Source organism: Musca vetustissima, unplaced genomic scaffold, assembly GCF_032173495.1.
Source record: "Musca vetustissima isolate MV318-11 ecotype Yass unplaced genomic scaffold, APGP_CSIRO_Mvet_v1 utg23446, whole genome shotgun sequence".
Classification (NCBI taxonomy): domain Eukaryota; kingdom Metazoa; phylum Arthropoda; class Insecta; order Diptera; family Muscidae; genus Musca; species Musca vetustissima.
Window position 1 is genome coordinate 76,076 of NW_026872546.1, and position 12,986 is coordinate 89,061.

The window sequence follows — 12,986 nt, forward strand, 5'->3', positions numbered from 1 at the left end:
GATAATAATATAGAAGCCCAATGGCAGAGAATTGCTTCCTACAAACTGCAGCAAAAGCAACACTTGGGTACCAAAGACCACCATTATGAAATCCGTGGTACGATCAGGAGTGTCGTAATGCTACTGATATGAAAAACGCAGCGTATAGGGCAACCCTGCGGACAGTAGCAACACGTAATTTGATGGATAACTATCGGGAAGGATGGATAACAAACCGAAGGCTTTGGTGCAGGCACATCCTCCTGTAGATATAAAGAAGGAAGCCCTGTTGCAGATACAGACAGCATGCTGTGGATCTGGAAGGAGCATTTTGAAAAACTTGTGGTATCAAATAGCAGCGGTGAAGAGGATACCCCAGAACCAAGAAGAGATGACGGTATAGAATGTATACCACCTAGCCAAGATGAAGTCAGAATAGCAATCAATCGGCTGAAGAATAATAAAGCAACAGGTGACGATGGGTTACAAGCCGAACTATTCAAGACTGGTGGTCAAATGCTGGTAAGGAGCATTCACCAGCTGATTAGTACAATTTGGCTAGAATAATGCATGTCCAATGATTGGAACCTCAGCATCCTGTGTCCCGTGCACAAAAAAGGAGATAAGACGATATGTGCCAACTATAGAGGAATAAGTCTCCTTCCCATCGCATATAAAGTGCTATCCAGCGTGTTGTGTGAACGACTGCATCCAATGGTCAATGACATTATTGGACCATACCAATGCGGCTTCAGACCTTACAAATCCACCGGCAGTACAAAATGAAAAAATTCGCTGTTGCAAACATAAATTTACTGTGAAAAAAAATTCATTTCGGGGGGCCCGGGCTCCGCCGATGACATCGGCGTAATGGGTCGAACATTGAGAGCGATAACAGCCACCTTTGAACAAATTGAGAAGGAGTCCACCAAAGTGGGTCTGGCAGTAATCGGCGAGAAGACCAAGCTGATGGTATCAGCGCGCAAGATGTCCGGTAGACTCGGACCAACTGTGGAACTTGAAAACTACAGCTTCGAGGTAGTCAAAGATTGTATATATCTTGGTACCGTCATAAATAAAACGAATGACATCAGTTTTGAAATTCGGAGAAGGATAGTGATGACCAACCGATGCTACTATGGTCTGAGCAAACAACTCAAAAGCAAGGCTACCTCCCGCCAGGCCAAACTCACACTCTACAAGATGCTGATACTACCCGTGCTGTTATATGGATCTGAAGTATGGGTACTTGCGCAAGCAGATGAGTGGAGTGTTTGAGAGAAAAATTCTCCGAAAGATCTATGGACCATGAGTTTTATCAGCTATTCTCGGACATCGACATTATTAGACGTATTGAGCTGCAGCGACTACGTTGGCTAGGTCATGTTGTGAGAATGGATGAAGATGCCCCCGCCCAGAAGGCAAAGCGAACCAGCTGATTGTTCACGCAGAAGAGGAAGGTCATGAATAAGATGGAAAGATCAAGTGGAAGACAACATTGCCGAAGATGGTCTTACAAATAGAAAAAAAACTGCGCAAAAGACCGACACGCCTGGAAATGTTTTTTAAGCTCGGCTTATGGAACGAAAGTCCTGTCACAGGCCAGCTAAGTAAGTAAAGAAGGCTTGAGTTTTTTTAATATTTTTTCAACGGCCAAACAAGGCGTGGATTTTTTTAAAAATATTTTTTCAAGTTCCAAAGAAGGCGTGGATTTTTTAACAACATTTTTTCAAGTTCCAAAGAAGGCGTGGATTTTTTAACAACATTTTTCAATGGCTAAACAGGCCTATTTTTTAATATTTTTTAACATTTTTTATAATCGCTAAACAGGCCTATTTTTTAATATTTTTTAACATTTTTTATAATCGCTAAACAGGCCTATTTTTTAATATTTTTTAACATTTTTTATAATGGCTAAACAGGCTTGGATTTTTTAATATAGGATTGGATTTTTTTTAATTTTCCAGGGTTCCGTAAACATGGATTTTTTAATATTTTTTTTTTTCAAAAAAGTAATAAAACAACAATTGGTTTTAAATATGTCTACATACTTTTTATTTACAATTAGTTTATGAAAAACTATAAAACAGTCTTTCCGATTTTTTGTACTCTATAGTTATTAATAAATAAATGGTGTCACTTAAAACTATTTAACATTTTAAAAAATTATAACGAGATCTACAACTTTTAGTTTACAACTAAAATATTTCAAAACTTAAAATATTTAATACGCTTCAAAGCTAACCATGTGAGCGCCAAGAAACCCAACATACCCCAAATTGCACTATTTTTATGATGGCCATCACCGATCACTTCCCGTATCCATTTGCCGTGATATGCAACATCAGTAAAAATGGCCGGATTCTTAAGTCCATTGTTGATGCTCATCAACCCTATTAATTTATTATCCAAAAATAGGGGAGAACCAACATCATGTTGCATTGTCGATTCCATGGTGCGCATACACAACATGCCAGGACCATAGACGGGACCATACTGCTTCAAACATTCTTCATTTTCTATTCGACTGGCATCCAAAAACATCAACGGATTTAAAAATAAACCCTCTTGTGTTTCTAACCAGGTGGTAACCTTAAATTTCATATCAGCTTTGCTGCTATACCAATTAGTGTTGTATGTTTGCAAAGTAATCGGTTTGATGTTTGCATTCATTTCAGGTACATCATTTTCTAACATTAGTATGGCCAAATTGTCACGTAGCTTTATGGCATCAAAGCCAGGCGATTGATAATTGTGAGTCACACTATAGATTAAAGTTTGCTCGTGCTTTTGATAGCGTGATACAGAGCCCAAGACAACTTTCAGTTCGGAGGGATGATAAGGTTTATTGGCATCATAACTGCAAAATAGAAGAAGAAAGAAGGGAAATTATTGAATTTGTGATAATGAAATTGCATTCGAAATTGTCTGTATTGCTAGGGGAGATATATGGGAAATGATTGCGAATTGATAAAGAAGAAGATCTACGGTTTGAAAAGTGTTAATAAAAAAATTCACACGAACGAAACTAAACCCAAATCCATATGGAAACCTTGAAAAATATTTTGAAATAAACCCAAATCCATATGGAAACCTTGAAAAATATTTTGAAATAAATCCACGCCTATGGAAACCTTGAAAAATATTTTGAAATAAATCCACGCCTATGGAAACCTTGAAAAATATTTTGAAATAAATCCACGCCTATGGAAACCTTGAAAAATATTTTGAAATAAATCCACGCCTATGGAAACCTTGAAAAATATTTTGAAATAAATCCACGCCTATGGAAACCTTGAAAAATATTTTGAAATAAATCCACGCCTATGGAAACCTTGAAAAATATTTTGAAATAAATCCACGCCTATGGAAACCTTGAAAAATATTTTGAAATAAATCCACGCCTATGGAAACCTTGAAAAATATTTTGAAATAAATCCACGCCTATGGAAACCTTGAAAAATATTTTGAAATAAATCCACGCCTATGGAAACCTTGAAAAATATTTTGAAATAAATCCACGCCTATGGAAACCTTGAAAAATATTTTGAAATAAATCCACGCCTATGGAAACCTTGAAAAATATTTTGAAATAAATCCACGCCTATGGAAACCTTGAAAAATATTTTGAAATAAATCCACGCCTATGGAAACCTTGAAAAATATTTTGAAATAAATCCACGCCTATGGAAACCTTGAAAAATATTTTGAAATAAATCCACGCCTATGGAAACCTTGAAAAATATTTTGAAATAAATCCACGCCTATGGAAACCTTGAAAAATATTTTGAAATAAATCCACGCCTATGGAAACCTTGAAAAATATTTTGAAATAAATCCACGCCTATGGAAACCTTGAAAAATATTTTGAAATAAATCCACGCCTATGGAAACCTTGAAAAATATTTTGAAATAGATCCACGCCTATGGAAACCTTGAAAAATATTTTGAAATAAATCCACGCCTATGGAAACCTTGAAAAATATTTTGAAATAAATCCACGCCTATGGAAACCTTGAAAAATATTTTGAAATAAATCCACGCCTATGGAAACCTTGAAAAATATTTTGAAATAAATCCACGCCTATGGAAACCTTGAAAAATATTTTGAAATAAATCCACGCCTATGGAAACCTTGAAAAATATTTTGAAATAAATCCACGCCTATGGAAACCTTGAAAAATATTTTGAAATAAATCCACGCCTATGGAAACCTTGAAAAATATTTTGAAATAAATCCACGCCTATGGAAACCTTGAGAAATATTTTGAAATAAATCCACGCCTATGGAAACCTTGAAAAATATTTTGAAATAAATCCACGCCTATGGAAACCTTGAAAAATATTTTGAAATAAATCCACGCCTATGGAAACCTTGAAAAATATTTTGAAATAAATCCACGCCTATGGAAACCTTGAAAAATATTTTGAAATAAATCCACGCCTATGGAAACCTTGAAAAATATTTTGAAATAAATCCACGCCTATGGAAACCTTGAAAAATATTTTGAAATAAATCCACGCCTATGGAAACCTTGAAAAATATTTTGAAATAAATCCACGCCTATGGAAACCTTGAAAAATATTTTGAAATAAATCCACGCCTATGGAAACCTTGAAAAATATTTTGAAATAAATCCACGCCTATGGAAACCTTGAAAAATATTTTGAAATAAATCCACGCCTATGGAAACCTTGAAAAATATTTTGAAATAAATCCACGCCTATGGAAACCTTGAAAAATATTTTGAAATAAATCCACGCCTATGGAAACCTTGAAAAATATTTTGAAATAAATCCACGCCTATGGAAACCTTGAAAAATATTTTGAAATAAATCCACGCCTATGGAAACCTTGAAAAATATTTTGAAATAAATCCACGCCTATGGAAACCTTGAAAAATATTTTGAAATAAATCCACGCCTATGGAAACCTTGAAAAATATTTTGAAATAAATCCACGCCTATGGAAACCTTGAAAAATATTTTGAAATAAATCCACGCCTATGGAAACCTTGAAAAATATTTTGAAATAAATCCACGCCTATGGAAACCTTGAAAAATATTTTGAAATAAATCCACGCCTATGGAAACCTTGAAAAATATTTTGAAATAAATCCACGCCTATGGAAACCTTGAAAAATATTTTGAAATAAATCCACGCCTATGGAAACCTTGAAAAATATTTTGAAATAAATCCACGCCTATGGAAACCTTGAAAAATATTTTGAAATAAATCCACGCCTATGGAAACCTTGAAAAATATTTTGAAATAAATCCACGCCTATGGAAACCTTGAAAAATATTTTGAAATAAATCCACGCCTATGGAAACCTTGAAAAATATTTTGAAATAAATCCACGCCTATGGAAACCTTGAAAAATATTTTGAAATAAATCCACGCCTATGGAAACCTTGAAAAATATTTTGAAATAAATCCACGCCTATGGAAACCTTGAAAAATATTTTGAAATAAATCCACGCCTATGGAAACCTTGAAAATATATAAAAATAAATCTACGCCTCTTTGGGTCTTAAAAATATGTTTTACGAAATCCACTATATGTGACCATTAAAACACACATTTTTAAAAAATCCATACCTTGAAAAAATATTTTTAAAAAAATCGAATAATATAATTATTTTTTTTTTTTTTTTTTAATTCAATCCTTAAAAAAATCTTTTTAAAAAAATCCAAGCCTTAAAAAAAATCTTTTTAAAAAAATCCACGCCTTGAAAAATTATTTTTAAAAAAATCCACGCCTTGGCCCTTGATTTTTTTTAAATCCACGCCTCGAAAATATATTTAAAACCAGAAAGGAAAGTAGTTAAGTCAGACGGGCCGACTATATGATACCCTTCACCACTTTGGGTATATTCAACAGATGAATCCTAACAGGCGTCGCATCTTTGAAGGACCATTAACATGAAAATGTATCCATACACATGCCATTCTGTAACCTATAGTATATTTTTCATTTGGTCAGATGGGACAAATTTATGTAAGCCCATTTAAAGCAAATATCAATCCGGGTGTCCGATTGGATAAATATGAGTAGTTTGGTGCACCCTTTACTAAAAATCGGAAAATATATATAAAAGCTATATGGAAATCAAAACCCATTTAATCGGAACTTGTCACAGGTTAAGTTATACTAATTTAAATATATTTTGTGCAAAATCGAAGCTATATCTAAATCTGAACCGATTCCTACAAAATTCACGAAACTTAACACACATCATTCTTGACCTGTGGTGCACCATTTACATTAAATCGGTCGAAAATATATATGGGAGCTATATCTAAATCTGGACCGAATTTCAGAAAACTTAACACACATCATTCTAGACCCAATTCATTACTCTATACCAAATTTCGTGCAAATCGAAAGATATATAGGGACTTTGGTACACCATTTACATTAAATTGGACGAAAATATATATGGGAGCTATATCTAAATCTGGGCTGATTTTCAGGAAACCTTGCACACATCATTCTAGACTTAATTCATTACGCTATGCCAAATTTCGCGCAAATCGAAAGATATATAGAGACATTGGTACACCATTTATATATGTGGCCTATATCTAAATCTGGACCGATTTTCAAGAAACTTAACACACATCATTCTAGACCTAATTCAGTACACTATACCAGATTTCGTGCAAATCGAAAGATATATAGGGACTTTGGTGCACCATTTACATTAAATCGGACGAAAATATATATATGGGAGCTATATCTAAATCTGAACCGATTTTTTCCTTGAAAAAAAATATTTTAAAATAAGTAGGCTTAGCTCTTGAAAAATTATTTTTAAAAAAATCAAGGCATTATTGGCCATTGAAAAAAAAAACTAAAAATATCTTATAGCAGATTTTTTTTAATTTAACGAAATAAACTAAAATTTATTGCATACTTTTAGGTCTTGTACTTACTTGTATACACAACTAGCTGCTGTCAAAACCACCGATGGTGCTATCAATGCCCCCGAACAAATATGTCCCGCACCATAACGTCCATCTTTTTCCTTGAGTCTAATAGAGGCGTGATATTTACTGCTATCCAAGGTGGCTACAGTGGCATTATGATCGGCACGATAATATAAAATACGATTTTCATATGTATCCAATTGTGTGTCACCTGCAAAAGAAGAACGCAAAAATTATTTTTTTTTTGTATAATTTGACTAACAAATTTCATTTATATTTCTAATTTTTTTTTATACATGTATATGTATGTATGTCTTCTTTGTTTATATATTTTTATTATTTTTTAATTATTTACGCTGATAAGAAGTTCAACAATTTCATGACAATTTTTTTAAACAACATAGAAGTACCCCCAGCAAAGCAAGAGCCTACTACATACCTTACGCACACCGCTTGATATACGTATACATACATACACACCTTCGTATCTATCTATATACCAAAAATAAATAAAATGCAACGAGCAAAACAAAAATCATACGATATTTATTCTCAAGTACATTTTGCTGTACTTTCCGAATTTCAATTGTTTTTTAAAAATAAAAATGTGATTTATACCAAAAATTGGACCTGGCAACGGATAAGTCTTCAATACAGTATCAATAATAATAATATGATTGTGTTTTTGTTCTTTTGTTTTGCTCGCTACGTTTACCCCGCTAGGTTAAGGCCATACTTTCTTGCTGTGCTTCTTGTTACCAACTTTGTTAGTTTACCCCTCACAAAATCGCGATAAGCAGCCGTTTATGGAAATTTTTTATCTTTTGAAGTGACCGATTTAGAGAGTGAGCGTATGCGTGACCGAAGATTAGAATTAGTAACGTCATTTGGAATTATAGAATATTTCCAAAATTTTTGTTACCAACTTATCATCATATTTTGAATACCAAATTTTTTATTATAATATAGTCAGCATTAAAGAATTTATCTGTGGTTATTGGATGATTAGATTTGTTCACTCAAAACAATAACAGCTACTTGTATTCACTGGGTGAACGTGACTTGAAAATCATAAATATATATTTTTGGAATGCATTATTTGAATATACTAGAAAATCAGCGATCACCCGATTAGAGGCAATGCACTCGTAATTGTCAAAATAAATATTTTATTTTTGAAGACCAGTATGAAATGATCAGAAACAGGAATTTGTAAGGGTACACCTGGTGGTGGGATTGTGAAATAAAATTTGAATGGGCTTAAAATAATGCGAGATATCAATCTTATAGAAATAATGAATACCTATTAAAAATCCAATTCTATGGGCAATAGAAAGTCATAGAGTTCTATTTTCTAAAAATATTAAAAATTCCACGTCTTGAAAAAAAATCTTTTAAAAACATTAAAAACGCCACTTTTCCAGCCCTATTCGAAAGTAATCAATGATGTCGTTTTTAATATTTTAAAACAACAACAACAAAATTCTACATTTTTAAAATTATTAAAAAAAAAAAGAGAAATAAACCAGTAAGGAAAGTAGTAAAGTCGGACTGTATTCTTACAATTGAATGTCAATGTTCCCTCGAAGGAACATACTCATGTCTTTTTGCAACTTCTTTTTGAAGAATATATATGGACTTTGGTGCATTATTTATCTAAAATCGGACGAAAATATATATGGGAGCTATATCTAAATCTTAACCGATTTTCCCGAAACGTAGCACACATCATTCTAGGCTTAAATCAGTACGCTGTGCCAAATTTCGTGCAAATCGAAAGACATTTAGGGATTTACAATTTATCTAAAATCGGACGAAAATATATATGGGAGCTATATCTAAATCCGAACCGATTTTCACGAAATTTAACACACATTGTTCTAGACTTAATTCAGTACGCTATACCAAATTTCGTGCAAATCGAAGAATATATAGGGACTTTGATGGACTATTTACCTAAAATCGGACGAAAATATAGGAGATTTATCTAAACCTAACCGATTTTCACGAAATTTTACACAGATCGTTCTAGACTTAATTCAGTACGACGAATTAAATTTCGTGCAAATCGAAGGATATATAGGGACTTTGGTGCCCCATTTCCCTTAAATCGGACGAAAATATATATGGGAGCTCTATCTAAATCTGAACCAATTTGCACGAAATTTAACACACATCGTTCTAGCCTTAATTCGGTACGCTTTTTCGTGCAAATCGAACTATATAGAGGGACTTTGGGGCACTATTTACCTAAAATCGGACGAAAATATATATGGGAGCTATATCTAAATCTGAACCGATTTCCACGATACTTAGCACACATCACTCTAGACTTTATTCCGTACGGTGTGCCAAATTTCGTGCAAATCGAGAGATATATAGGGACTTTGTTGCACCATTTACATAAAATCGGACAAAACTATATATGAGAGTTATATCTAATTCTGAACCGATTTTCACGAAATTTTACACACATCGTTCTAGACTGAATTCAGTACATTATGCCGAATTTCGTGCAAATCGAATGATATATAGGGACTTTGGTACCCCATTTACCTTAAATCGGACGAAAATATATATCGAAGCTATATCTAAATCTGACCCGATTTTCTAGAAACTTGACACACATCATTCTAGTCTCAATTCAGTACCCTATGCTAAATTTCGTGCAAATCGAAAGATATTTTAGGACTTTGTTGCACCATCGACTTTCTTTACAATTTAACATGGACAGGCGGACGGACGGATGGACATGCATAAATCGACTTAAAAAGTGATTCTATGCATATTCTCAAAAGGAACCATGTGCAAAATTTTTATAAAAATCCACGCCTGAAAAAAATATTTTAAAAAATCCACCTCTAAAAATCTTAAAAAAAAACACTTCTATGGAAGCCTCAAAAATTCTTTAAAAATCCATGCCTATGGACCACACCATCCGATCAATCAAATTTATTGTACAATCCTAAGAGCACCCTAATGGTGGGTCGGGTATGGTATTTTTCGCTAGTATGGTTAGGAGGTCCTTGAAATAAATATACAAAGCTTTTTGAACCGTAATTTTGTTGTTTCCGATAATTATTATCTTAGGCTCGACTTCTTTGAACATGGACTATGAACTTTGAATAATAAATACTCCTTAGAACAAAGATAATAACATCCAGATATAGAATTACGATAAGATAACCGATTGCAATGGAAAACCAAAGGCCACACATTATTGTTATACCTTACACAACTATGTTGTCAGGGTGCAGCCCCAAAAGTTTGTAACGCCGCGAAATATTGATCCTAGACCCACCTTTAAGTATACCGATCGTCATATCTCGACTAGCTGAATCGATCTAGACATGTGTGTCCATCCGTCTGTCCATTATAATTTGTAAACACGATACAAGCCACAGTTATGGACCAATTTTCACGAAATTGTGCATGTGGGATGGGTTCTGGCTAATGAAGACCCCTATTGTTTTTGGTAAAGATCGGTTAGTATTTGTCTGATTTTCTGCTCGCTCCACAGGTCACAATTATGGTCCTAACATCGCGAGTTTTCACATGGAGAAGGGGGTCGGGCCGAAGAATAAGCATGACTGTTTTAATAAAGATCGGTCAATATTTTGCGGGTCAAATGGCCCTAACTTTTGTGTGAAAAATTACAAAATTTGTATTCTATAGCGTATATATTTACTCCTGACGGACATAGTATATCCAAGAGGAGTGGCTGGCCTTTAAATTGATACCAATTATATGACGTATGTACTCGGATGTGGGAGTTACACGTAAATATTTATAGGTGCGTACGTATTCCTATATTATTTAGTATCCCATTACCACACTAGAGGAAGGAAATATAGCGCTGATCGCTTTGAAATTTTCCATGAGGACAACGCCTATAATTTTCGGTGATGATCAGATAATAATATTGGGACGAAGTAGACTGAAAACTTAATTTTTTGTGTTTTGTAGAGTCGATCTATAGGCCACAATTGCTGAACGGAATATTAGTAATATTTCTTGATTTCTAGTCGGTTAAGAGGGTGGAAATATCGCAAAATATTGTCCATGCTCAGAATATAAAACCACAGAAAGTTAGATTTTCGTGGAAGTTTTGTAGGGTATCATATGGTCGGCCCCGTCCGACTATACTGCTCCGTTCACTGGTAGGAATATATAAAGGATTCTGGACTGATATTCGAATTTACAACTGCACAATAAAGGATTGCTGAACGGAATATTAGTAATATTTCTTGATTTCTAGTCGGTTAAGAGGGTGGAAATATCGCAAAATATTGTCCATGCTCAGAATATAAAACCACAGAAAGTTAGATTTTCGTGGAAGTTTTGTAGGGTATCATATGGTCGGCCCCGTCCGACTATACTGCTCCGTTCACTGGTAGGAATATATAAAGGATTCTGGACTGATATTCGAATTTACAACTGGTCATAAAATTAAAGAAAAACATAAATTTCACTGTTTTAAAATTTACGGAAATTGGGACTTTATCCTGAGAAATTGTAACATGTTAAATATTCGTCCATATTATTATGTGAACTGTACGAAAGGATTTTAGGTCCTTGACATTAAAACAAAAATATTTTCAATGGAAGGCAGAAGTCTTTGAATTTGGACTTTGAACTGAAGAATTTTTTATGAAAAAACGCCCCCACTTTAATATACAATCCTTAGAACAAAGAGAATACCATCCATATATAGACCTGAGATAAGATAACTAATACCAATGCAGGCACAATTATCACTGATTATTTTTGGAAAATATTAAGGACTAGAGACGGATATTTAAATGTGTTAAAAAATAAAAAGGAAGCAATACATTTGGTTATTAGATCTAAAATCATTAAAAATTAAATTTATAAATGTATACATTCAATTTTTTAATCCTTAAAATCTTTTGTATGCTTTTAATAAAATAGCCTGTTAATCAAAATCACTAAATTCAAAACTTTTCTCATTTGGATTACAAAAATCATGCTAACAGAGTTCAAAGGTTATGTTCAAAACAAATAACCTTATCACATGTAGACATTGAAGGCCAGCCATATATAAACAGGGTCCACAAATATTTTTTATTATATTTAATTTATTACAGGTAGCCATCGTTGGACTTCTATAGATCTTTTTTTATTTTACAAACTTTGCAATGAGTAATTTTAATCTCTCCATCTTCGATATATTACACATAAAATAATATTGTTGCAGTTTTTTCACTCTAAATTTTCACTTTTCCCATATCACTTACTTGGTTGCATTTCACTGCACAACAAAAGGATAATGGCCAATTTAAAAAATTTCTTCATATCTTCGTGGGTATACATTTTAGCCAATTTTTATTTTATTATTGATTATTTTGAAATTTTAATAATTTTTATTTTTTAATTATTTTTTTCACAAACTTCACTTGTCTACCATCAGATTCAAAAAGGATCACCACACTACCACCGGAGCCCGTTTGCCAGCACGCTCTATTTACAAATAAATGTTGCAAATTTTATTAATACCCAAGAAAGCTTCGATGGATTTAGGAGGAATAGTATCAACGATACCTAGCTTTTGTTTTTATTCTTGTTGTATTTCTTCATTTTGCTTTTTTTCTTTTTCGTTTGTTTGTTTGTTTTGCTAATAAATTCTCGATACTTTCGCATTGATAAGAAATAAACAAAAAATCGTAGAAAACCTAACACAATCACAGCAACAACAAAAACAACACCATGAAGCTAAAGAAAGCCTAACACAATCACAACAACAGCAACAAAAATACAAGAAAGCCTAACACAAACACAACAACAAAAAATACTACAGAAGCGATAAAAGTCGTCTTTATTTCTGCCGTGAGAATTTTGAAAACTGGAATTATCAATGAATTTAAGATTAGGTTGTATGTAAATATGTGTATGTGTGTATAACAAGATCACGACCTTGCTGAATGATATTAAAAGAAATTAATATTTTCGGATTTTAATATTTATAAAATGAAATTATAGAAGATATGATTATGTTACAAAAAGATATGGATACAGTGGACCCTGAATAAAACGATCTAAATGAGAAAAACTA

General features: G+C 33.1%; 1 protein-coding gene across 1 annotated transcript; it reads right to left on the reverse strand.

Moving 5' to 3' along the window:
• Positions 1 to 2,187: 2,187 nt before the first annotated feature.
• On the reverse strand, positions 2,188 to 12,269 carry LOC133328585 (chymotrypsin-2-like). Its single transcript, XM_061537170.1, has 3 exons — positions 12,172 to 12,269; positions 6,920 to 7,124; positions 2,188 to 2,839 (listed from the first exon to the last, which is right to left on the reverse strand). The coding sequence occupies exons 1-3, from the start codon at positions 12,245 to 12,247 to the stop codon at positions 2,188 to 2,190; spliced, it is 933 nt and encodes a 310-aa protein (XP_061393154.1). The 5' UTR covers positions 12,248 to 12,269.
• Positions 12,270 to 12,986: the final 717 nt, after the last annotated feature.

What these genes read in the sequence shown, in the direction of transcription:
- LOC133328585 (XM_061537170.1), bottom strand. Translation starts at nt 12,247, where the DNA reads ATGTATACCCACGAAGATATGAAGAAATTTTTTAAATTGGCCATTATC. An exon ending in GTGCAGTGAAATGCAACCAA is followed by an intron (nt 7,125 to 12,171) that starts GTAAGTGATATG and finishes CTTCTTTTGCAG; the next exon opens with GTGACACACAATTGGATACA. An exon ending in GCAGCTAGTTGTGTATACAA is followed by an intron (nt 2,840 to 6,919) that starts GTAAGTACAAGA and finishes TCTATTTTGCAG; the next exon opens with TTATGATGCCAATAAACCTT.